This window comes from Drosophila ananassae, chromosome 2R (genome assembly GCF_017639315.1).
Source record: "Drosophila ananassae strain 14024-0371.13 chromosome 2R, ASM1763931v2, whole genome shotgun sequence".
NCBI classification, from domain to species: domain Eukaryota; kingdom Metazoa; phylum Arthropoda; class Insecta; order Diptera; family Drosophilidae; genus Drosophila; species Drosophila ananassae.
Genome location: NC_057928.1, coordinates 17658010 through 17684947, shown reverse-complemented (window position 1 = coordinate 17684947; position 26938 = coordinate 17658010). Strand labels below are relative to the sequence as shown.

The window sequence follows — 26938 nt, the reverse complement described above, 5'->3', positions numbered from 1 at the left end:
CGGCAAGACTCGAAACTTTCCTCTCCGCCTTTGGCTCAGCGGAGCTCGGCCATAAATCAAATATGTGTGTAAATTTAGCTCCGGCTTTTGCTTTTTGCGTTTTTCTTTTTTTGTGTTTGTGCCACATCCTCGTCGACTCATTTTTCATGGAGCAACAACATTTTCTGGCGCATTAAGCGTCGTTTTTGGCAAATTTCAGACAACCCCATCCTCTGGTCCACCTCCCACAACTGAATTCCGTCTTTGCCCGAGTAGAGTTTACTTTCCGGTCCGTCATTCCCAGCCAGCCCGAAAGTCCCAGGCGTGTACTTAGACACAAAAAACGAACAAATGCCGTCGAAATACTAAGCCTGGCCAGTTGGCCTGGCCATATGCCAGGGTCTGTTTAGGCCACTTGCCTTGCTAGTATATATAGTATTCCAATTAGGCAGGATGGGGCGGAGTCATTCGAGCGACTGTTGCTCCTAAAGGACCTCTAGAAACGGATGTATTTGTTTTTAAAATATTAAAATATAGAATACTTAAGTTTCCAATTTTTACAACTCAATTTTTCTCGAGTTAAGTTTTTTTACTTTTACTTCCGCTGATATCCTGTAAGTGAAAACTTTGCATAATAATGAGCAGTTCATTTTGCCAGCCATGAGGCATTATACCCCTCAATGTGTGTGTGTGTGTGTGAGTGGTTTCCGGTTACAAGGTCCTGGCCTCCCACAACAAAGCCAAAGCCAAATTCAAAGGCATCTGCGGCGATGGCCCAAAGTTTAGCCGGTTTTCGTGTTTTTCTTTCATTTTCTGCAGAAATTGCGTCGTTGTTGTTTTCCCAGCTAGCCCCGCTTTGATCAGATTAGTCTTAGACGAGGTTTTCCATTTTATTTCAACATGATAAGGAGAGGAAATTTAATTTTTTTAGGGCTTTATCGATTTCACAAAAATGTTTATGGGTACCTGGAGTTCTCCAAAGTTTGTGTTTTCCGTTTTCCGCTCAAGGGTGAAGGAATTAACAAGACAGCCCTGCAAGAAATGGGGTAAACAAATGTTTGGTTTCTTCCTTGCAGGATTCGTTTGTTTTTTGGTCATGTGTTCCGAGTTGCTCCGCTCTGTTTGCCATGCACTTTGTCTGCTGTCCGAGAACTTGCACATTTGTGCTGTTTGCCCAGAGCTTGGCGTGTGTGGTGCAGCCACCACATCCCTACACACCCGACTCCACCCGCCAGCCAGTAACTAGCAGCCCTCCCACACATTTGCTGGGCGGAGCAAAGCATTTCTCTCGACTAACAAAACGCACATCAAATTTGCATAATTTTGCGCAAAGTAACGTTTTCCACAAACAGAGTGAACCGCATTCGCAGTACCACCTAACCGCCCATCCAAACCCCTAACTACTCAACTCCCAACTACCCAACCACCCGGAGCAGCAACAGGCGGAAGACTCGGTCCGAAGGGCACATTAGTTGGTAGATTTTACGAGACATTTGCATTTAACATGTGCCAAGCAATGAAATCTCCTCTAAGCTCCTCGTTTCACCAGCCATCAAGGAGGTCCTTGGGCTAATTAAAGATACAGTTGCCAGCTCGAACAATGATTTTTAAATGAGCTGTCAACTGAGGCGGCAGGATGCGGAGGCAACACATCCGCGTAGGTGGATGCCAGACACTGATTGACGGCTCCTGTCAACTTATTAAGTCAGAAATGTGTGGGGAGAAGGACCCCCAAGGAAGCCCACACATTTCGAGTGAGTTATTAGCTTTTCCAAAAATATCTAGACGAAGCCTGCCAGATTCATTTACATTTTAAAGAGTGTAGGGCTTAAAGTCACAGTCTCCTTTAAGAACTAAACACTTGAGGTGAGCTATTCTCATGTCTAGTCCTCGTGACCTTAGAAATACAAAGGCAGGATATACATATATAAAGCATGTATATGCGGGTATTTATAAGCATCCGACAGAAGTCACGTTGCCTTGACACTGAGAGCCCCGCCAAATGTTAATGATGTGGCCTGAGCCTGTACTTGTTGAGTCGTTATTGGTCCTTTTCCGGCCTCTGTTGTGACTCTCCACGCCCCTCCAAGTCCCCCGACAATCCCTATTGATTATTGCGGTTATGGATCGGGATCCTAAGGTCCTGCGAACGAGTAGCAGCTGTCCTTGATAGCAGGTAAATCAATATTTTTCAATATAAACGCATGAATGGCAATATGTTTTTGCGAGTTGCAAAGCTCCTTTGTTTTCCGTGTTTGCTCCTCTGTCTCTTTGAAACCCGAATATTACGTATACGCAGTGCTTACCGAATTCCCGCCAGAAGCTTTTTTGAAATTGTTTCAAAGACGGCACGGAGAATATTGGATTTTCGTCTCACAGAGAGAGGAATATTCAATTTTGATTGCGTTTACATTTCTCTAGGAAATTCCACACTGCTGAAGGAGAGCAAGGATTCTCCGAAAAGGTATTTGTATGTATGTAGTCCCAGGAAACAGGAAACAAGGTCCTTTTTGGGGGGGAAGGCACTTTAATCCGCTCATTAGGCAGCAACTGCAGCTAGTGGCAGCTTAAAACGATATTTATATAAATGCTTTGACGCTGCAAAGGGATCCGGCAAAGGGATAATGTGACTTTCGGATAAAGCCAGCCCTTTGGCCCCGTCCCTCGGAATATAAATTATGGCCCTAATGGGTGCGGATAGAAGGGACCAGGACACGTCCCTTCAGGTTTCCAGCTCGATATTGTCACTTGTCCACGTCCTGCAGGCACTGCAATTCCGAGCTGCATCTTATGGCCAGTTCCTATTAAGCTCCTGGCATTTTTCTATGTATTTCACAAGCCACCGAGTGGCAGCAGCTGTCATTTGGCCTGCCCCACTGTACACACACGAGCCGGCTACTTGCCACTTTATTTTCACTCTCCGACCCTGATGATATTTTTCATATATCAGAGCGGCAGGGAGGAGTGGGGGCGAAAGATGATCTAAGGCTACGCCTTAAGTAAACATTATTAAAATTGCCGTTGCCGGGGGAGTCCTAAAATAACCATAGCACCCAGCGAGTGTCGAGTGTCGAGGCGGGCCTTTGTAGTGGCAATGGAAATTGTCATTTTCATACGAGTATGAGAGGAAAAAAGCTGGAAAAAAAAGGAAACCCACACAGAACCACACAAACACACGCGAATACACACCCTCTGAAAAATGGAAGGCATCATGGCAGCCAAGGTTATTATTATTGCTAAGCTAAAGTGGACACATACACACACACACACACACACACACACACCCACAACCTCCAGCTCCAGCCCACTCCAGCAAGGACTTGTTGCTCCTTACGCGCTGATTATCCTGTTTTCTTGCCCTCCTCTCGGGTTTATTAGAAAACTGTCAGCAACTCTCAGCATGCTCCGGCGCACACTTGACATTTATTTATGCAAAAATGTGAAATCATTTGTGAAACTTGCCGTCAGCCCGCAGCTCCAGCTCTAGCTCCTAACCACTGCCCACATAAAGGACCTCGAAAGGACGAAAGGGATACACGCCTCGTTGAATGTTGGATACAACTGAGCACTGACCGTCGCCGCATTGGGGAAAAAATCGGGTCATGAATCAAGTTTTTGTGAGGCTCTGAGGGGGAAAAAAAAGAGTCGCCAAATAGAGGAGGAAAAAAATATCCATGCCACAAGTGAATGCGTTTTTCCGGCTCTCCCAGATTTCCCAGCTTTCTCAGCTTTTTCCTACTGTCGCCCGGGAGTGGGTGCTAATAACTTATGATTGGATTATAAACTTTGCCCCGTTCCCCGGTGGCCTCGGCCGTTTCTGGGAATTTATTAACAAAGCTGCCATATGCAGAATAAATAAGTTTTCTATGCCATTGAAAGTGTCAGGTCAGGTTCATTTTCGTTTCAGATACCGAGAATTAAACTTCATTTTGTCCGGGGAATTCGTCCACCTGCAAATAGCAATTCAAAGAAAGCCTCCAGAGGCTCGAAAAGTTTGCAAACAAAATAGAAATAAAATCTGATTGCCAGAGAAAATATTATTCTCGTTCGAGGAAAATAAGATAATATTTGCGTAGAATCGTCGGCAGGGCGTAAAAGTTTTGCTTTCAAGTAACATAATCCATTAAGTGCCGTTCCACATGTGTAGGACTAATTTCTTTTGTCGCATTCAAATCAAAGGCACACGTGTGTCCGGTGCTCTTCCGGCGACAGGAAGCTGAATCCTGCAGCCAGGATGGCTCATTAGACAGAGCGGCGTGGCGCTGCTTGTTTGCCAGTCAGCCCGGGTTATTGCTCCATCGAGCCCAAAGTACTCACTTTGTCATATTCTGGGTATTGAGTGATATAGTCATTGAGGCATAAGCCGTTCCACGTCCTCCCTAGTGGATTACACTGGGAGAAAACCTCCAGCTATCTTTGTCCTATGTCTCAAAGGGAAAAGCGACTCCTCTAAAAGGGCTTTTTGCCAACTAAACTATAGATGATTAAAGTATGGTCTCGGGTGAAAATCCTTTAAGCCTTAAGTTCTCCAAGTGCACTGCTAGTTGGGACCTTAGGATCCAAGAGTGAGAAGCAGGCCTTAACCCGAAATGCCTGGACGCATATCGGTCGCAAATATCTGTGGCACACTCCACTGAGCTTAGACAAACAAGCGGGCGACAGCAACGACAGGAGGCAGCAACAATGGGTGGCAATAGCTATTCCCAGGACCTTGTTGTTGATTGAACAAAAACAAGTTAGCACAAGATCGAAGTGAAGTGGCTACGTGGCTGGTGATAGCTGTGCCGAGTCCCAGGACATCCCAGCACGTACCTACAGGATGTCTGGCTGGATGGCCGGCGAATTTGAACAAATTTGTCAGTACTTCATAATTTGGCTCCGGCCAGGGCTTTTGCATACTTTTCGAGCCAAGTTTTTCGGCTTTGGCCAAAAAACGTCTGCTTGAGTGACTTTGATGCTGTCGAAAATGGACTTGGACTTGGATTTGAGCCATGCGATGAAACTTCAGCGCCTCCTGTCGCCCGCCGCCTTTGTGTAATTTATGCTCTTGTTTTTTGCCATCCTGTCGAGCTGTCGGGCCATCCTGTCGGGATGTCGGGCTGTCGTCGGACTGCCAAGGACAAGTGCTGCCACTGACATTGACAACTTCCGGCCAACAACCACCAACTAACTAACAATCCCAGCTAGCCGGGCTTAGCTGGTGGGCATTTCTCATTTACTAATTTAAATAAACTTTCAACAACAGCTCCAAGTCGCAAACTTTCGGTCGCACACAAATTTTGCATTCTGATTGTGCCACTTGAACATAATGAGGATGTCCTGGGCCGGAATCTTGCCTCAGCCAGCCTCCAATTTCCGGCTAAGTTTTGTACTCATTAGAGTTGTTGAGCAAAGAAAAATCCCACCTAAAAATTCCTTCAGAGGTGATGCATTGAAAAAGTTTATTATTTAAAAATGTAACTATTAGAAATATGAAGTTCTGAGCCAATTAAGAGCTTATAGTTCCTGCCATCTCCAAAAAATATCCAGGCACACTATACAATTGTGTGTTGCATAGTTGGAGGCGCTAAACGTGAGGAGGGGAGGGCCATAGACTGAAGCCTTGAAGGCATTGTCAAGAAGTTGTATGCCCCAAGGGGCCCGGGAGACGCGACCGCAGCCCAGTTGGCCAACTTTCATAATTACGAGAGTAACGACAACAGCCGCAAGAAGGCTTCTGCTTCAGCTCCAGCTACAAATACATTTCTATATAATATACATATATTTCCTAAGAGTATATACCTAAATATCTGTGTAGATACAGCCATGAGTCTACGACAACAGGGCCGCAAATGCCACAGCAGTCGAAAAGTTTGCAAGTCAGCCGAATTTATGATGGAAGTATACTTTCCTTTCCAGAGGGGGCCTGCACTTTGGGGGCTTAGTAGGTACTTAGTACTCTGTGCGAGAGGCTGCGATAAAGTATTAATAAAGAGGTATTTTCTGTGTACACTCGAACAGAATCGATAAATGGTAATAAGTAATAAGTACATTAGGAGCTCTCTGCTGCAATTTCACAAAGGCTTACACTTTAGGCGATAATCCGGGCTCAAGCAAATCTGCTTATATAATGGGCTTTCCAATTCAAACAACTGTGGGATACTTTTAACATTAGTAGCTCATAGTAGTCATAAAATAATTTGCCACTGTTTGAATGGAATTATCTGTAACTAAGATTGATTTCTGAACAATGAAAATTGATGAATTCGAAACAGAGAGTGTAGGCCTAGAGTGGGTATCGAGTCAGTAGGGTGATTCCGCCCGATCGAATATAACATTTGATTTATGCGCCGCATTTGGGATTCGACAGCTGTCTAATACCATGCTCACATCCAGTCGCTTCCCATCGAACCGTATCCTTTTGCAGGACTCCAGCCAGGCAGCACAATTTCAAATCGAAAGCTAAAAAACCGAATGCACATTGCCGGCGAACAGAGCAAATCGAGCAACCGACTCGGCTGATGATGATTTAGATGGCGCCGGAGATGGTTATGGCCAAGGAGCTGGAACAGAGGCAGGAGTAGCATCTGGAGCTCAACGGGAGGAGTAAGGAAGATGAAGACGGCGGCAGCCGAACGGAAATGAAATCAAATCGCACAGGTAATTTGTTGCCACAATGGCCAGATGAGAGGCCTACGAATTTTATGTGTAGTCGTGTGGCGTTCTACAGTGGGAGAAAAGTCTGGGCCTTGAAATTGAGAGATAGAAATGAATAAGAAAGAGTTTTTGTTAGTGTATGCCCCCCACTACGCTGGCATTATATAGATGATGGGATTACTGTGCTCAGATGATTAGGTTTGAGTTGCAAAACCAGACATCGAGTCCGGGCCCCTAACAATATGGGACGCCTGCGGCACGCCGCATTCCCGGCAAGGATATGCGGTCGAGTGATGCCTCCTCCTGGCGGCATCTTCGCATCCTTCGGCTGTCTGTGCGGCCGGCAACCGCAGCAATTATTGCTTTGCCATTGCTTTGCTGATCAATTTAAATCGTAGGATTCAATAACAGAAATTCCTCCCTGCGGTTTGTAACTCACTCCTTCTCGTCCTCCGCAGGTCCTTGTGATTAATGCGCATGTTAAGTACATTATCATGAAAAATGATTTGGCCCCAGTGACTTGGGGCTGTGCAATATGTGTCGTATCCTTTGGCCTTCAGCCTCCATTCCTCATAAACCGTTTCAATGTTGATTTTTATACATTAGGGCAGTCGTGGCCTTGTATCGTGGCATTTTTGCAGAAATCGCGTATAATTAGTGTTCCATCATCAAAGCCCGCTGAATTTGGCCAATTTGCGAACTCATTTCATTCACTTTTCAGAGGGAAAATTAAAACCAATTTGCGGGGAAATATGAAAAATGCATCGCTTTCGGATTGCAATCAAATTAATGAATCTAAGTGCTGAATATTTCAGCAGCTTTAAATGCAACAGGACGGAGCTTTCTAGGCTTGTGTGCGATTGCGGGGATTTAATATTTGTCTGCCCGGCGGCTTGACTTTTGACCTTTCATGGAGGCAGTACTTGTTTAATGGGCCATGCAATGCACTGACTTTAAAGCCAGCCCTGGACGAGCTAGACTGTTTCTTTCGGTGGATGTCGAGGCTCATGAAATGCAATTTACACGGCTTAGTCGCTACTGGGCCACATGCAAGGAATGCCGGAATGGCACTGGTAAATGGTGAAAGGATATGGAAATGGGTTGGGCAGGACTGGGCTGGGGAAATGGCCGGAGACAGCTGAAGGCGCCGCACGAGCTCCACCGCAGACAGACAGACATCTGCGACAGCCCAGACACATGTTGCGATGTGGGCGATATGCAAGGACAACAGCAGGACGGCCCAGTGTGTGACACACAGCTCAGTACAGTGTAGTACGGTACTAATAATACACAACAAGGATAGCTGCCTCGGGGCAGGACACAAAGTCAAGCTATGTGTGTCAGGATGGGGCGGAATGCCAGACTGATGACGCGATGATAAAATACGATATCGACACGACTTGATTATGCATAATAGTGTTTTAAAAGGCCAAGAAAATCCAGGTTGCCGTCCAAAATATCCTTGAAGCTCCAAAATGAATTTTGCGCTGCCTCCCCGGCTCTTCTGCATATTTATGACAATTTATTTAGTTCATGCGCTCATGTTTTTAATTGACTTTGCTCCAGAAAGCGAAGCTGACGAGGCACGAGGTCGTCCTTGCCAAGGACGAGTTGAAGGAGTAGCCAGTGTGAGAGGGAGGCGTCCTGATGGAGAGCCAGCGCGAGCCTGGCAGGACGACATTGAATTCGCATTAGATGCGCTGCAAAAGTTCATGAGGTCGTTCCCGCCGTTATGGCCTGTTTAGTTGGCTGACATTGACATTGACATTGGTACATCCTTCATGCATATGCCCTAGCCCTGAATAATTAACGGGCAATATGTCGGAGGCTGAGCTTGAGCCCTTGCCCTAACTCAACTCTGGGCCGCATTTAATTAGGCTCCGAATGCCCGGGCACTTGATATCTATTTGACACGATTTCTCCTAAGCGAACTTCCCATCTCTCGTTTGAGCACTTGCTGAAAATAATTATAATTATTTTTGATTGCCAGCGGCATTTTCCGCCTTGTGGTTAATTAATTGCGGTCACTGGCGTCCCCTGCCCCGGAATCCTTTCGGTCGCGCCATCGCTTAACGGCCATTAAGCCTTTTTTTTGCGGGTTTTCGACGCAATTCTGTTTTTGTTATTATGGGATTCGGTTTTTTGTGCGACTCTTCCTCACTTTTGTTCTCGCTTCTCGTTTGATTTAATTTTCTATGCCAGCCGTGCGTAATTAATATTAAGTTTTTTCATTCCGCCGCCTAATGCCGCAAAAGGGAAGATAAATCAGGGAGTGCATAAAAGTGACGCCCCTTTATGGCGGGAAATTAAGCCGTACTCCCCTTTTCGCCTGGCTGGTTTTATGACAAAGCTGCCATCCGAAATTGGCGACAATTACGCATTCCCCGTTTTCGGAGGGGCTGCCCCAATCCCCCCAATCCAGATGCCCCTTTTAGCCAGACAGTGCGTTAAATTTCGCGCATTCCTAATGAGCTGGCGCTGCGGCGCGACATCATAAATACGATACCATGCGCCTCCCTGGGGCATGCCTCGGTTGCGTGTTGTCATGCAAGAAAATGGTCCTCGAGCTGCACATTTTACAAAGCGTTAATGAGCGCCAGCCATGTTTATTCCTCATATCAAGTCGATTTATTCGCTCCGCCTGGCTTGGTATTATTTCACGGAGAAAAATCAATTATATGTGGAATACATGCCTGGTCCGGGCCTTCCCGATTTGCCGTGTCTGGGGCGTATGCGTAATTTCTCCTGATAGTCAACAGCATACGGAGCGTATACGTAATATTTGCTGAGCACTCGCATGCCGTTTGATGTTGATTGTACGCCGGCAGTGCATTTGCACACTCAAGTCTCTTTGGCCAAGAGCTTTGAACAATCAGAGCCATTTCGGGGATCCTTCCTGTATTAGAGGGAGTGAGCCCTAATATTGCTTCCATAATCCTGTGGCCCAAATCGCTTTGTCAGTCGCCGCACTCAATTCCATCAGCCAGTGTTTACATGAGCCATTGTGCACTCCCTCTATGAGCATTATGTGTCCCAGTTTCGGTTTCAGTTTCAGTTCCAGTTCATAATCAAATATCCCCAAACAAAAGCCATAGCCTGGACATATCCTTGGGGACCAAAATCGGACCAAAATGTACACAGTTCCAGTGCGAGACGGAAAGCAAATAAAATTCCGTAATAAATAATTTATGAAACAATAAGCCACAATACCAGCAAATTGAGTGTAAAACCAGGGCCCGAACAATGCCAGGTCATTAGTCGGTGGCAACAGTTGGTGGCAGCAACTAAACTAAAAACCAGAACAATGCGTGTCCCAGACAATTTCATTTCGGTGAGTGAAAACACTTTGATTCGATTTCAATTAAGATGAAAGTCAAGGCACCGGCTTAGGCAACAGGCTGGTTGGCTGGTGAGCTGCCAGCATAGCTGCGAATAGCTGGCAACTGGCAGGATACGGATCCTTGAAGTGCAGACCGCAGAACGGTCCTTGATAGCGTGGCTGCCGGGGCATGGGAGTTCGAGTGGCATTCGGTTTGATTAAATGTCAAATTGCAAGTATTGGCGGCGCACAACAACCGCAAAGCGAGTACCACTTGACGAGGCACATGTGCTATGCCACGCCTCCACAACCAGGACTTCAGAATCCACCACCACCGACCCATTTGAATAATTGAGTTTGGCAGCAGTTTAAACGATTGCCAGCTTTTGTTTGTTTCGTTTCGATGGGCGTAGTTTTATTTCATTTCGCAGCGTACGTGCCGTGAATTTTCTATGGGCTCGGGTCTGAAATTGTAAATGGAAATGGGAATGTCACTGCGAGGGTCTGCCCTCTGTGTGGCATCTGCCTTTCCAGATCCTTAAGCGGAATCAGAATCAGACAGCAATCTGTTAGTCCAGCCCACAACACGCCGGCATTTGCTTCGCCCGCCACTTTGCCACTTTGGTTTATTTCCAGCAATTAAACCTTTCCAAGGAGAGGCAAGGATATGCGCTGAACACGGGCCAGAAGCCAGCAAGATCGTGTAGTCGCCACGTCGCCGTCAATTAGCCAGCGTTGACAATGCCGCATGCCTCACTCAGCATACCCCACGCCCCGTGCCTCGTGCCGCATGCCTCATGCCTCATGCCGTTTGCCACTTGTGACTTGCTACTGGCCATGGCCAAGGGTAAACAGTCCGCCATCGTGGTCGCAGGTTCATTAAAAATCCTGTTTGGCCCACAATGTCGTCTGTCATCGAGGCACTGCGACAAAAACTAGAGTTCCAAATCAGAGTTCTGTCTCTCCTCACTCCTCGAAAGTCAAGGAAGATAAATCCTCTTTCTAGTCGTAGTTGAAACTCACTAACAAGTTTTTGCACAAAACTTTCCATTGTTCGCCTACGGAAATTAATTTTGCTCGTGATCGATAAACTATGATTCTTCAAAGTTTCAAGTATCGCTTGGGAAACAGAATGATTGACTTGGCACCGAGTCCTTGGCTGCCGAGTCCCAACAATAAATTCCTGACCAGCTGCAGCAGGAGGGCGGGTGTTAACAAGGCCAGGACGAGAACCTAGGGAGGTCCTGCCCGCTGGCGGGGAAATCCCCCAACGCCTGGCTTTGTTGAAAACGGTTCATTCATGGTATTCATGAGGTCGGTTGCCAGCATCCTGCAGCCTGTCCTCTGAATCCCTTGCCTCCGGTTTATTTATGAAATGCGCTGCGATTTTTCAACTGCAATTGGACCTGATGCTCGGGACACTGTTGCGCTTCATTTGGCTGGAACGCAATTGCTTTGGCAGGACTTTGGACTCTTAATTTGGGGCCCGTGCACGTCCTGGCACAACAATTCACTTTGACACTCTCCGGGTGACGTGAGTCACAATAAATTGCAGGACCTGCCGGACCAGAACTAGGCCTCTGCAGGCCTCTTTCGATTTCTATTTCGATTCGGTTTCGTATTCTCGTTAGGCAGTGCGTGACACTTCAGATGTCCTCGGGCCTGTGATAAATCGTGTCCTGTGATAAACCCTGCCTAATGCATGTATTATTTTTATACAGACTGTTTCTGACCTTTAATGGCAATCTGATCACTTTCATTAGCATGCACAAGGAGGCACTCCCGCTGGCTGACAGGATTTGGCCCGGAGCTCGATTCGGAATCTGCTCATTCTCATTCAGGCCCGCAAGGAGCCTCCTCGAGCGCCCCATCCTTCCTTTCAATTTCGCGCTAATTAACTGTGTGCCAACTACAGCAGCCCAAGTTTCGGCATTGGCTGGAACTTTGCCAGCCAGGCTCGTCCTGTCGCGTCCTGCCAACTCATGCCCCTCCTAGGACAGAGCTCGGGGTGTGTGTGTTCATGTGATTTCATGCTTGTTGCCGGCAACGGAAAGTTACAATTTATGAGCACATCCTTGCGCGCTAAGCTTGTGTAAGCACGAAAGGGAACCCGTCATCGCCCACTTTACCCCTCAGACCTCCCCAGTCCCACCCCCGCATATCCCCTCTGTCTCCGTGCAAACACTTGTAACACTTTGCCTAACATCTTCCTCCCAACACCATCTCGTCCTGATTTCGCTGGGAGGAATGCAACCAGCCAGCCAGCCATGTCCTGTCGCTGGCATTTTGACAGTTTCAAGCGGCAACTAATTTTCATTTTTCCCCAAATACAATTTCAAAGTTTTCCCCTCATTTAGCAAGTCGGGGAATTTCATTACCCGAGGAAAACACATTCCCCATGTCATGGACTCTTCACTCTTGAATTCCGGATCCCGAATCACGAATCCCAGATTCCGGAACTGGCCACTCAACAAAGCACTCGTCGAACTCTGCTCGAATGACTTTTTATGAACTTTTCTAATGCCTGCCACATAAAAAATAAACCCTTGTCGGATAACTGCATTCTGTGCCAATGACTTGCCAAGAGTTTACAGCTTCAAACTTGATCATCGGAGTCCCTCGGCTTCGTTTTTAAGTCCACAGTACACAATTGAGAATGCCATGAATATATATATATATCCATATATATACGTTTAAACCGATGCAGCTGCAAGTGCAAATCGAGCGGAGAGAGCTCGACAATTGAATTGCTTTGTGGGTCATTTCATTTAATAATTCCATTTCCAGGCGAGAGCCAAAGCCGGCAACAAGGATGACAAGGATTGCCAATCCCAATCCGAGTCCCAATCCCCAATCCTCCAATCCTTTGCCCATCAGAGCTGCAGTGAATGCCCGATAAGTTGTCCTCGTTTCAATTGTTTTGTTAGCAATTTTCATTTGGTTGGGTATTAGTGAAGAAGGATTTTTTGCTTAAAACTAGGTAGTATATGTTTGAAATTTTAAAGGGCTTATCGGAATTTCTGTATATATTTAAGCTTCAAAGCTATTACAAGTCCCTTTAAGCCGCGTTTGCCTATGCAGACTTTGACTTTAGGCCTCGCGAGCGCCAGAAACCCACTTAGCAGGGCCTGCCATAACACAGGTCAGTTTATCGCCAGGAAAGCACTTTCGCATGCCGGGCGACACATTATTTCCGCCTTATAAACTTTCGCCACTTTTCGGCGACGGAACGTCATGTGCGTGTGATATTTGGGCCGAGTGGTCGGGTTTGGGTTTTGGGCCTTTGTTTGGGCCAAATACTGTTGATGCTTATCGTAGGCAAATTTATGGAGCCAGCTAAGTACGGTGTAAGCCGGTCGGCCCATTACACTCAAAGTTGCGCGTGCAACTCGGCCCCAGAAACGCAAATGACTAATTATAATTTTCTGCCTCTTTCCTGTATTTTCATGTTCCGTCCTACTGGCCCGCCCGACGAGCAGCTGCAGCCGGCAATGGCAATAATACCGCTTGTGAATTATGGCCAAAGTTAATTAAAAGCCCAAAAAGAACGCCGGGACTTAAGTCCACAACAGGCCAGACATAAATCAATTCGAGGAAACAAAGACGACAACATGTAGAGCTGTATTGTGAATGGCCGATCCCGATGTCAATGCCTGTTTACACGGCCAATGAAAAATGGCCAACAATATGGCCAAAGCACTGAGTACCTGCAGCACCTGCAGCCTGCACCCAAAAACGATTCAAAGCGAAATGACTTAAAGCGGCTTACGAAGAGCGAAGCCAGCCCACACCACGTATACGCAACGTCCCGCCAGGCGGATGCGTGATTAATTGCACTTTAAACAAACACTAAGCCAGGACTCAAAACAATCCAAAAGGAACACCGGAAAGCCATAAGAAAAAGCCGTCAAAATGTTGCCAACCAACGTGATGACATTCATGAAGAAGGTAAGTGGACAGCCAGCTACGAAACTTTCGAAATTCGAATTACGAACCGATCCATATCCAATTTTTAATTAATGAATATAAATCAGAGCTCTGACACTGCCAGCAGCTCGTAATTTATGCTTAATTTCATTTTCATTTGCCATTTGTGATTTTTTAATTATTCCCTGCCAGTCGTCGGCCCTGAAAATTTAATGAGCAGCAAATGAAATTCAACAAAAACACACTGAACACACCGAACACCGAAATGAAACGAAAACCGTAAGAGAATTTTCGCATTTTCCGCGCTTTTTCATTTTTCCAATGCATATTTGCAAAAGGGCGGATGCAGGTTAAGGCTCCCAGTTCCACCAAATCATTTAAGCAGGGTCCAGGACCTGGTTCGGGGGCCGTGGGGATTGAAGACAAACAAAACTTTTTAATTAAAAAGCCCTTTAAATGCTTTAGCCGCCTGACTGATTCTTTCCTTTGTTTATGAGCCCAAAAATATCAAAAATCCGTAAAACGCACAAAAAAAAAGGGGCAAACGCAAGTCGAGGCAATCGAAGTGGTTCAATTATCCTGCCGAGCACCTGGCTGCGAGTCCTTTTTATAATGCGGAAATTGTTTTCGGGAAGGAATAAAATTATACATGAGCCAGTGGGGGTGTCGAGCCAAAAATAACACACAACAGCACAGCAAAAAGGGACCCAGAAAGTGTAAATTCCTTGGAAATTCTTGTTTGGCACAAAATTCTTTGCAAAGTTAATAAAAACCAAGTTGGAAACGAAAAGGATGCGAAGGACCAAAGGCAAAGGCAAAATGCCAGCCAACTAAACTAAATGCTGGAGATTTTTGTGTTGCCAGCGGGCCAGACGGAGAGTTTTGCCAAGTTTGATTAGACCAAATGAAGCACGAAATCAAAGCCTGGTCTGGGCGAAAAAAAAACAACCAAGACCAGGCAGAACCCATCTCAAGAAAATGATGAGCCCGTTGACAGTCCGTTAGCAAGTCTGTTAGGATCTGGTGGGGGGGAAAGGATTTGAGCCAAAAACTTTTCCTATTCGGCCCTTTGCGCATTCAAATGCCTAACAACTTGGCCGGGCATTTGACGACAAATGCTAAAGGACCTCACCGCAGGACATCAAAGGATAAGCACAAACAGGCAACTGCAGTTTATTTGCAGCAATTTTCTTAATAGTGTTGCTGCTGCTGCTCCTGGCAACTGCCCAGGATCAGCACTTGGCTCGTTACACATTTCCTTGCGGTCGTTGCAGTCTAGCTGTGGGCCCGCCTGTGGCCACCCATCCTGCCATCCTGCCATCCTGCCGTGCCGACATCCTGCTGACCACACGTGTCCCGAGTCGGTTGCAAGTTGTCTGTGTTTTATTGCACTCGGGTGCAGGCCAGGGCCACAAGCAACAGGCACAAGGATACATTATCCTGGCCCTGGCTCTAATGACAGGCACGTGCCGGGACCAAAAGCCGCACAAACAACATTCAGAGAGCCATAAAAGTGCTTTATGTTTATTTAACAATTAAAAGGAGTCACATTAATTATAGATAATAAGGTATCTCTAACTAAATATTCATTTAATGTCGACTTTAAATAGCAGTTGTAATTTCTCCCAGCGTAGACATTCGTTATGAACTTCAAGGGAAAGTTTTAAGTGGCAAACTATTTGCTCACTGCTTCCATTTCCATTTCCATTTCAGTTGCTATTGATTTTCACAATGCAAACGCCAACGCAAACGCCTTCATTCATGACAGACAATGCTCTCCCCAACTTTCTCCAGCTTTCTCCGGCGTGACTGCTGTTTTATGTGGCATACTTTGCGGCCATAAAGGGAGCACATATTGCGCGCCGTATTATTGTTGTGGCTGCCACACTGGTTGTGTGGCATAAGCAGCCGCTCTTAAACGTCAACACATAATTTTCGACACTAAACATGAAACTATTTGCGGCTTCGGGCCATAAGGCCTCGATGCCAGAAAAAACTTCATAATAAATGACAAAATTAACACGGCAATAATTGTGAAGGCGAAAGGGACGCATGGGGGCATGGGGCAAGGAGCTACGGACTCCGGCGGAATGCAGAGTAGTTTACCCGGGAACTGGAAAAATGGCGTCAGACACCTGAGCTCATAAATTAGGCGGCGCGGGCCAGAACAAGGCTTCTGGGCGTTCCGGCAGGATGTGATGCTCGCTCCTGAAACATGGCCGCCAAAACAAACAACTATACATTATACTAAGATTTCATGGGCCAGGCCAGCAGGAAAAATAAGCTGGGTTCAGAGGCTACCCGGGAAGCACATAAATCCGCAGCATGAATATTACCAAGCCGACATCAAATGACATCATCAAAAATGTAGCCCGGGCTCCGAGCACAAAGCGGCCATAATCTGACACTAGATGCCGCTTAGTTCGCGGATGAGTTGGGTCCTGCCTCCTCCTCAGCTCCCGAGCGTCCTGTTCCCGCTCCTGTGCCCAAGGGTTCTATAGTCTAGGCCCTACTAGGGGTACTACATCCCAAAGGTAGGCCACCAAAAACGCTGCAGCCGAAAGCACTTAGCGTAATTTGTGCTGTGCGAGTAAGACAGAACACTATAAGGCTATGCACTGAGAGAAATAAGGGTGAAGGAATAAGGGTACTTATTTAGTAAAGGAGTTTAAGGACTTTGGAATAACTAGAGCTACATAATAACTACATAATAATCTTGCAAATCTTCTCACAATGCATGATATTTACATGTTGGAAAAGGTGTTACCTTCTAATGAAATTTATGTCAACTTATTAGAAACAATATCCCCATTAAAATCCATTTTTATCGAAAAAGTAATCCTAACTTCCCTACCAGTTTTCGTAGATTTTTTCCAATAATTAAAGCCACAAATTTCTCTCCGTGCAGCCAAGTATGCTGCTGTTTGTTCCGGTTTCGTTGGCGCTTTGGCAAATAGAAAATTTCCACTTCATAAAATGCTGACAGAGCAGAGCAGCACTTATGTTTTCGGGGCTCGGCTGGTCGTTCGGCTGGTCGCCTCCAATTGTTATTCTAGCCTGAAACACACACACACTCACTGGCTGGCAGACTCACACTCTCGTCGAGACACACACTGGCACACAGTTGAGCCTGGCGAATCCCCCAGTCCTGTGCATTAAAAAGAATGACGGCAATTTTTGAAAGCAGCTTCAGAGGATTCTGCCTTTAGTCCTGCCTCTGTTTAATCAAAAATTACTTGCCACACTTTACGATTTCTTGGCAATTTGTTGCGCTTCCAGTGGAGCCGCCTACAGCGTGTCAGGTTCCGGGAAAAAATCAAATAAAACGCAACGTGTTACTTTCACCTGCGTGCCCCCGATGACTGGGCACACAAAAAAGTAGGAAAAATAGGAGAAACCAAAAAACAAAAACGTAAGAAATCCAAGAATCCTGCCAAGAGCGGCAGGATAATAACCATAGTCTTGGAGAAAAACAATTTTCTGCTAAAATCATCTAGTTTAGTTCACCCGGATGATTTGAAAATGATTCGGGGAAATTACTTTGTCTATATAATACACTGATTACAGAAAAACAATCTATATAAAGTACAAAAATTAAGCTCTCAAATACCAAACCAGGCATGCAAACAGAAACATCCTGTCCTGTTTTTTTATGCAACACCTTGTAAAAACTAAGCTCAACAGTTGCATAAGACTTTTAGCTGATGAAAAAGTGGTAAGAGCTCCCCCCTTGAATTTGGCCAGTAATCTCATAGTTTCTTTGGTTTTTTACGTTCACCGCCAGCCAAGAACCGAATAAACATTTAGGGCTGCCGCAAATCAAGCTTGCAGCCCGATACGCCAATACTTATCCTTTCTCTCACCTTATCCTTGTTTTTCCCGACAGATGGTGGCCACCGACGAACAGACCACCGGAGGGCAGCAGCATGCAACGGACTCGGGGGCAGGAGCCTCCAACACGGGTGCCTTGAACAAGATGAAGGCTACGCTGTCCTCGTCGCTGCTCACGGTCACAGACAAAGGTAAGTGTGTGTGTGTGCAAGTGCAGTTATCCCTACGTTATCCTTAAGCTATCCTTGCATGCGAATTTACGGCATGAATTTTTATGCAAGTGCGTCCTAAACTTTGTGCAAACTTTGGCTGGGAAAGTCAATGCCGGAATGGCATGAGCACCGGGAATGAGCTATGTATGAGCGGGGTTAACGGCGCGTATACGCAATATTTTCTGCTTACGCCCGTTTGCATCGCACATCGCATCGCAGATTGAATTATTCAAAGGGGTCACTGCTTCCTGCCATCCGGCGATGATGCACCATTACCAGAGCCATCGGCACCCGCACTGTCACATTGTTATGGCGTCCATAAACGTCCTCCATCCACGCCCCAGCCCAAGCCCCAAACCGAAAGTCAATAAAACGGCAGCTTCTGTTTCAGTTTATATAGTGGCTGGAACAACATGAAAATCTTGTGTTAACTTTTGTGTTATTTTTATCGCATTTTAGTTGGCCACCAGCTAAGCGAAAGCTGTGGCTCGTTGATTTTATTGCACTGCCACCCGATTTATTAGAACTGAAAGCCAAATCTTATTTGCCGATGTTTATTTAGTCCTGGTCGTAAAACAGGACAGATCTAAGGTTTTCGGTTGTTTGCTCGCCATAATTTTCTGGCAAATATTGTGCCACTTGTGCGGCAGGACCTTTCTACTCGGTAATTGTGGATAATCGAGGCTGCCGTGTCTCACCTGAAGGGTCCTGCAGATTTCTGCGGCCCGCCACAGACACTTTTTGCGCCAAAGTCCTGAAATGTCAGGGGCTGACACATAATTTAAGAGCGCAAAAAGTTGCGAATACTTTCGTGTGTGTTTTCCACCTCTTTGTGATAGCTGAGTGCTCCCCAGAGCAGGTGAAATTTTTATATATTCTACGACACACTCGTATGTGTAGTAGAAAACAAAAAGCAGAAAAGTTTCGCCCGCGCACTTGGCCGCGCTTATTGTTTCATATTTGCTTTGCCACTTTTACGGCTGAAAATGTCAAGCGCGAGTTGCCAAAGGGTGAGGGCACAAGGTGCAACTGTGCGTATGAGCGATGCCAGGCTTTGTCCTTGCAACATGACTGTGACTAATGCACCGCGACTTTTTCCGTGCCACAGAAACTTTTCTCTATTTTCTCAAGGGTATAACCCATAACACATAATCATAAAAATGCAAGCAGCTCGCAGGGAAAAAGGTTTTCCTCTGAAGCACAAAACCTGGAATAATATTCTCTGAAACGCAAAAAAAATAAATCCTGACACTTTGATTTAGATAAAAAAAATCTGTGCTAAATAATTCAGTTTCTGCCAAGAATAATTTATACATTATTCGCACAAACCAAGCTCTGGGAAATTTAATTCACTTTGCTTCGATAACTATCTCTGAAGTGTTTTAAATTTGGCAAAGTCTGAATAACGCAATTTCTTGCGGCCATCCTTTGACGAGCTTCGAAGGCCATCTCCTTTCGGCCTGTATCTAATTTATTTGTCACCTGTCGTCCTGGCAATTAGCAAGCCAAACAAATTACGTGGCTGACAACAAACTAAAAGGGGCTCTGGCTTTAAAGCATTAAGGTCAGTGGATGCAATCAGCGGAAAATCAACAAGTTTTTCATTCGGTTCGGCGTGGGTGGGTGGGTTTTTGCCTCCTCCTCGTAATTGATTACATGACTCTACTGAACAGCGTGTCCTTTCTCCCTTTCTCTTTTCAAAGTTAATAAAATGTCGCCACGCCCCTCTCTGGTTCCGACGGATGCGGACACCAGCGGCAGCTACGGCTCGCCCAGCTATCAGCAGCAACAGCAGGACTCGGCAGCAGGCGGCACCCTCAACAACAACAACAACAGTGGCACGGCGGCATCAGCAGCCGGGGGCGGAGGCGGTCCGGCGGCCAAGCAGGAGCCAGGTCGAAGGGCCGGAGCCTGCCGGGTGTGCCTGAAGTCCTTCAAGCCGGACGACTACCACAAGACGTGCTTCGAGTGCCAGCAGCGAGTGTGCGAGGACTGTGCCAGCTACAGTAAGCTGGACGAGCACGAGGATGCGGTAAGTTCTTTCAGGATGTGGCAGGAGGATGCAGGCTACGAGCTACAGGCTGCAGGCGCCCCTTCCAGGCCACTAGGCAATGTAGCACGGTCGCGTGGCAGAAATGAACACAAACAGAACATTGCAGGCAGCACTTAATTAATGGGAAAATATGAGACAGGGAAGAGGGCGCCCTGCAACGTCCTGGTTTGTCCAGTATGCTACAAAGGCAAAGCTATTTGTGGCATCATCAAATTACTATTTTTAGGGGAAAGTTTAAAGAGAAAGTAGTAAGTTATAGCTATCAAAAATATATAACAGCCCTTTCACATTCTGACTTTTAAATTCTGGCTTGCAAATAGATGAGTCCTCGCTTTGTTTTCAAATATCTCTTATTTTTCTAACCACCAGGGGTGCAATGGGTCAGTGCTCACACAAATTAGATTAGAGGGGCGTAGGGAATAGGGTGAGCTTTGACAATGGCACGACTGTGGCCTATTCGCCGCAGGTCATTAATAGGATGAAGGACGAATTAACGAGATTAAATGGCATCCTTGACGCTGGGGAATCAGATGCAACCGTCGCCGCCATCGCGCATCTATCAACACCCAGCCGCATAATGATCATTGATAGGCCAAAAGGCAACAACAAGGAACATGAACAACAATAGCCACAGAAACAGCAACAACTAGAGCAACATCAACAGCAACATTGTCTTCACCCGAAGTTGTGGTAATTTGTCAAGAAGCCTGCCAACGCCCTGAACATAAAATTTAACGTTTGTCTGTCAACCTGGCCACTTTGGCTAATTGAAATTGATGTTCATGGGCGTTGACTACAACACACAGTACACACAACCAACCCACCCACACACACAACGACCCATAACCTGTTATTCCCACCCACGGTAATTATGGGCCTGGCAGAGAGTGTTGCGTTGCGGTCTCATCACCGGCCATTCGGAAGCTTCTGCAGTCGCAATAATCATTTAGAGCTCGCCACACAGAACATTAAGGACTCTGTTGCATATTCAACTTCAGTTTCGGTTAATAAGCAACTTCAAGAAGCAACTCCCTGGCTTTTGTCTTCTGGCTTAGAGCTAAGCTCCGAGACTTCAAATCGATTTTCCAACTCGGAAAATAAATCTTAAATTTTCATGAGCGTGCTGCAGCTCCGCTGACGTGGCAGCTTCGTGTGGCAGCTTGGAAATAACTTTTCAGTCGATTTCTCGATGGGATCATGGACTGGCAGCTGCATCGCACACACACCGCCGCACTATGTAATTACAGAACACGCAACTGGGGAGCACAGAGGCAATAAACCAAAGCCAGGCTCTAGTTGCAGCTGCGGTGCACACAGTACACAGTTACACTGAGAGAAAAAATAGCCAGAAAATAGAAATTGAGGTGCAACCCTTGTAGGAAGGCAGGTCCTTGAGAGTAACTATGATAACATAATGCACCTACTGAAGACTATACAGTTTTCCTCAGTGCTTCGACTTAATTACAATGGCGGCAGCTTCCGCCGTGGCAGGAGCCTGGCGTGGCAAAGAGGGTAGCTGGAATAGGTTGAAAAAAAGGACGATGGTGACACACATGACGATTGAAGCCGCCGGGCAAAATGTATCAGCAGTCGGGTGGAAATGTAACGAGCATTGTGCGGGCGTGCCGCGGAAAAAGGAAAATGCGGAGCTGCCGCTGGAAGGACTCTAGGATGCAGGATGCAGGTTGCATGTGCACCTGTGCCCCACACCCGCGTGAGCTATAAAGGGGTTTCGCCATTTCCTCGGACCCATCATTTCCTGGAAATAGAATTTCCGCAACGTGCTGGGCAAAAAGTTTTGTTGCGAAAGTAATTAATATTTATTTTCGCTGCCCACAACTGGCCACCATAATGGCTTTTCTCCAGCTTTCTTCCCGGCCCGTAATAAACACTAGCCCGCTGGGCGGCGGCCACAAATAGACTTCTGCGCTTAGCTGGCATTTTTAATTAACGCTGCGCACTCCCGTTGATGCCACAGTGATGAAAATTGATTTCCCCCGTTCCAGACCATGTGGCGGTGCAGTGTGTGCCGGCGGAAGATGGCCTCGCGGGTCTGCATTCCGCAGGACTCCACGGACTCGATGCTGGACGTCCCGGTGCTGGAGGCTCTGCAGCGACGCCACTCGGACGCCAAGCTGGGCAGCAGCACCCAGACCCTTGCCCCCAGCAATGGCGCTGCCCTCGCACCCCCGCGGAGCCCAGAGCTGCGGCGGCATTCGGATGTTTCGCCTGCATCGCTCAAGGAGTTAGAAAGGGTGAGTTTTCTTTTGACTATTTGTTATTTTTGTCGTAAAGCACAGGTGTGTTTGAAGCCCACATGGTGTATGCGTGATATTTCGATGTCCAAATTGTAATCTTACCTTCTGTTTGTCCCTTCCAGCAACTGAAAGGCGGCCGCAGCATGGCGCCCAGCCGCTCAAACAGCCCGCCACGGGGCGATGGCCAGGAGCCGCCATTTGGAGCGCCCCTCTCCCGGATGCAGTCACGCCGTGGGTCCCGGGTGGCGCGGCAGCACAGCTACGACGACGACATGAAGACGGGACCTGTGAGCGGAAGCATGGGCGGTGGAGGTCCGGCCCTGGGCTTGGGGGCAGATGGAGCGGGTCTGGGCATTCCGTCTATGCCACGCAGGTAAGTCCTTCGGAGCTGCCAGTTTTATTTATTTTTACGCCACTTGCCACCCCCATTAGGAAGTCCGCCTACGATGTGTTCGCCCCCGGACTGATGCAGGCCGGAGGAGCGGCACCTGCCACCCAGTTGCAAAGGTCGCCAGGGGAGGGCGGCATTATGCCGCCCATCCAGCTGCCGGGTTCGCGGAGACCGTCTTTCCGGGTGCCACACGCCTCGGAGGACATACAGAACGATGACTCGCCGGGTTCGCCGGACAAGGGAAGTCCCGTGCTGACCGTCGACGAGGACCGGAGGATGCGGCGACGCGGATCACAGCTGTGAGTTTACTTTACAGGATTTGTTTGAGTTTTTAATGAAACAATTAAGGATAATTGAAGTAATTAAATGATCCTTCGGGATTAACAAAATTAATCGGGGCATGTGATAAGATATTTTAGCTATTATTTATAACGATTTTGTAATAATCCCCATAATTATCCTTTTCCACAGGCCCGACATTGCCATGCTGCAGAATCGCGGTGCTCTGCCGTCAGCCCCCGTTGCTTCTATTCCGCCGCCCATGGCGGCGTTCACGGGCCCCAATCTGGAGGATTTGGAGGCGCCACGGCGCCAAACCTCAATGGATGGCGAGGCCATTCGGATCGTCATACACGACGTTGATTCGGGGCCGATTTGTGCATCTAAGCGGCGCATTATCCTGCGCCGGGATCCCACGGACAAGGCGCACCGCAGTGAGTGAGCTTAGAAACTAAGGCACAGGACTCGAAAGCCCCAGGGGCTTTACCTTTCAAATAAGTGTGTATGGGTGTGAGTGCAAGAGTGGTAGTACACTGCGAAAAAAAAAAAATTATCGACTTAGTCAATAAGAGTTTCAAGTGCTTGGAATGTATTTAGCCTTCTGCATTTTTTCTCCGTGCTTGAGAGCGAGGATTGGTGGTCGGCTCCATCCGGCTCCGGCTGATGTCCTGCCTTCGCACCGCACCGGAAATGGGCAAGTAAACAGGACTCATTACAACGTTTGGTTATGCTAATTTGGACGAAGCTCGGTTTCCTCTGGACCTCCCTGGGTTTTGCGGGATCCTTAATTCACCCAACAACACAGAGTGCTCGTTGGGGGAGAGTGGGTGTGTGGAAGTGGGCTATCGCCAAGGATAATGTGGTTTCGGCCCCTGTGGGCCTTAATGAAACCCAAAGCGGAAGCAGTCTGGTAGCAGATTAAGCAACTGAGCGGATTTCATCGACATAAAGGCAAAACGAGCACTGAGCTACGAGCTACAGGCTACGAGCTACAGGCTACGAGCTGCAGCAAGGACACGCCCCAGCTACACCCATCTCTGTCTCCCTCTCGTCCTCTCTCTTTCTCCTCAACACACCCACATATAGTGAAAAAGGACATTTAGCTGCTCGGCATTGTTGGCCAATGTCATTTGCCAGGGGTTTTTGTTTCCTCTTTCCTCCCCTTTGTGGGCCCACATCCTGTGGATGTATTTTAATTATATGCATTTTTGTTGCATACCTCAAGGGGCCAGTCAGTCAGCCAGGAATATCAGGAGCAGGAGCATGAGCAGGAGCTGGAGCTGGCCAAATGAATTTTTAATTATCGCCAGTGGACGCGAAGCATGAAAATCAATACAATATGAACGTGACTCGACCCACAACCCTGCATTAGAATTCAAAGCAAATTTTTTCGAAAACGAGCAGAGAAATCGAGAAAAAATCGGAAACTGAACGGAGGCGAGTGGCAGTACAAAGTTTACGCCTTGCTGGCCATAAATAATAATGCCCCGGAATGTTTGGCATATGCATGGCATGGCTTGCTAGGATTCACAATAACGAGTGGCCAGCATTCTGGCCAGTGTCCATACAGGACACCCCATTCCTCACCCCCAAAAAATTACCTCCTTTTTCGACATTTAGATGCACTCTCGGCAGGGCAACACTGAATTTCAAATTTGAAAAGACAGCAAACTGGCAGACGAGTGAAGGAATTTTTAGTGAAAGACGAAAAGAAAGTTTATGGAAATAAAAAGTGGAAATTGATTTGTCTCTGGGAGGAGTACCTTTAAAAATGGCCAACAGTAGTTTCCGCAAGGACTTGTTTTATTAATTTGTTCAACTCTGTGTTATGGAAGTAATCTTTCCGATAAGCCTCTCTTGAAGCACTTAAAGCCTCAACTATTTGCCAAGGAGCTTCCGTGGAAGCAGATGAACATCCTCTGAGGAGGCACCTATAATTCCAATCAAAATAACTAGCCGCTGGCTGACAAAGTCAGAAGCTGCGTTCTTAAGTTTTCCCCCTTTTTTCCTGTCGGTTAACCACCTGCGAGACGTGCGCTTGCTAATATAAAATTTCAATTTGCATATCATAAAAAAATGTCAATACCCAACAAATACGCACAAGACTGCTGCATCCAAAGAATGTATAGCGAGTGGGTGGCTGTACGGCTCTATGGAGAATATCACGAGCCAAACCCACTCCCAAGAGCCTTGTCCATATATTCTTGTCTGCCTGCTTGCCTGCTTACCCGACATATTTGATATGCGGCGAGGCAAGTGGAATTTTAATGTGCTAAACCATTTCCTTGGCTTGGCTGCCTGGCTGCTTCGATGCTGGCATTCGTTGTAGTATACATCCCCATATCCGTGTCCTTATCCTTACTGCTCCTACCTGAGCTCCTTCACATGCGTGGCTGTGGCTTGTGGTGGCAGGTCTGCTGCAATTTCCTTGATGTATCGACTGGCTGGGACGGGCAAGGCGAAGCACAAAAGACGAACTGCGAGTGATGATGGCTTGTAATTTCAGTGCAGCAGGGCCCGAAAACATGTTACACTTTTTCGCATTAACTTTGGCAGGTGCACCCCCTAATTAGCCACCCTGCACTCGCTCAGCAGCTAATGGAAGAGTTTAATTAAGCATTCGCCATGCTGCGTCTCGATGGGCCATGTAATTGAATCCTTCCCAGCCAGCAATCGCACTCGCATTCGCATTCGCTTTCGGTTGCGGTTCTGGCCTTCAATTATGCAGCACTCTAAGTGTTCCCAACGATGTCCGATGGCAACTGTTAATCGAGGAGGAAATAGACTCCGGGGGAGTGGGAAGGTGTCCCGCCAAATGGCGCCTTAACACGCCTAATGAAATTTTATGCATCCTCATGAGCCAGACCCGCCACACACACTCCCACAAGTTTATGGCGGCAAATCACGAACCTCAGGCTCTGCCGTTGCGTGCCCCCTTTTGTGGCAACAGGTGGCCGACTGCCTCGCCTCCCTGCAAAAGTCCTTAGCACTAGCTGTTTGCTTGGCCGCTTTTTCATAGTTCTGCGCCTCATAAGCATTACTTCCATAAGGTACCTGTAGGAACAAAATACAACAAGAAATTATTCATGCTGATATTTACTTTAAGCATCGACCTAAAAATCATTTAAATTACTTGGCTCCAGGATCAGATGAATATTAGCAAAGAGTTCGCTTGGGGCCATATTGGGGCCCTTGCATTTCTAGAATTTTGGAAGAGACCCACCAGAAAAATGAACATTAACTCGATCTAAAAATTTGTTGCGGGATTTTGATGCAGATTGACGGGGATTCGATCCACAAATCGTTAAAGATATTCCGCTCAAGGATCGGATCAAATTTGGCAAAGATATGGCCTTCGTTCGGGGCTATATTACTTTCCCATGCATTCTCAGAATTTTCAAAGGGAATTTGATAAATTTGAAAAATTTGATAAAGAAATCGATTTGAAAATTTGTTGTAAAATTTTGATGCAGTATTCCGTTCAAGAATCGGATGAAAAATGGCAATCAAAATGGCCATGGCTAGGCTCTCTGCTTCTTAAAGGAAGCTTATCAGAAAAATTCCCGTAAAGGATGTACAGGAATTAGGTTTTGCCTAAAGATAACCTTCCTCTCTTGTACTTTTATTCATCATTTGACTTCAGTTACAGTCGTGAACTAGTTTATTAGTTTAATCTAGCAAAACCCCGAAGCCAGGACAATCTCCAGCGTGTCTTTTGCTCTCCTAGTTTAATTAAGAGACAATTTTTATGGCAGCTGATAGGAGCCACTATATCGCTCATGCTCATGACTCATCCACCCACTTCCTGGCACCTGTTTACTCAAGGATGCAGAAACGAGGATGCAGGACGCAGGTGTGTCATCGATTAAGTCGTTCAATGTGTGTCATCTAAAAGTTTGCACAGTTAATGTCATTAGGAGGATGTGGAGCATGTAAAGGATGGAAGGACATGCAATGGCCAGGATGTAAATTTTAAAACTTTGAGAAGAAACTCGAAGGTAGAAAGTTGCAAAATATCCAGCTTAGGTAGTTAGTTTTCCAATTAAAGGCAAA

The 26938-nt window shown here is 46.7% G+C and overlaps 1 protein-coding gene across 3 annotated transcripts in view; it reads left to right on the top strand.

Moving 5' to 3' along the window:
• Window positions 1–26938, top strand: part of LOC6493115 (regulating synaptic membrane exocytosis protein 2) — a 53603-nt gene that overhangs the window by 6548 nt on the left and 20117 nt on the right. For 2 of the 3 annotated variants that reach the window (XM_032454444.2, XR_004310932.2), the window contains exons 2-9: window positions 6386–6618; window positions 13414–13882; window positions 17748–17883; window positions 19608–19936; window positions 21964–22212; window positions 22338–22588; window positions 22648–22905; window positions 23078–23319. In XM_032454444.2, coding sequence (XP_032310335.1) covers window positions 13847–13882; window positions 17748–17883; window positions 19608–19936; window positions 21964–22212; window positions 22338–22588; window positions 22648–22905; window positions 23078–23319 — 1501 coding nt within the window. In that variant the 5' untranslated portion in view covers window positions 6386–6618; window positions 13414–13846. The remainder of the gene's footprint in view (window positions 1–6385; window positions 6619–13413; window positions 13883–17747; window positions 17884–19607; window positions 19937–21963; window positions 22213–22337; window positions 22589–22647; window positions 22906–23077; window positions 23320–26938) is intronic. The other variant, XM_014908731.3, reaches the window with a different exon arrangement.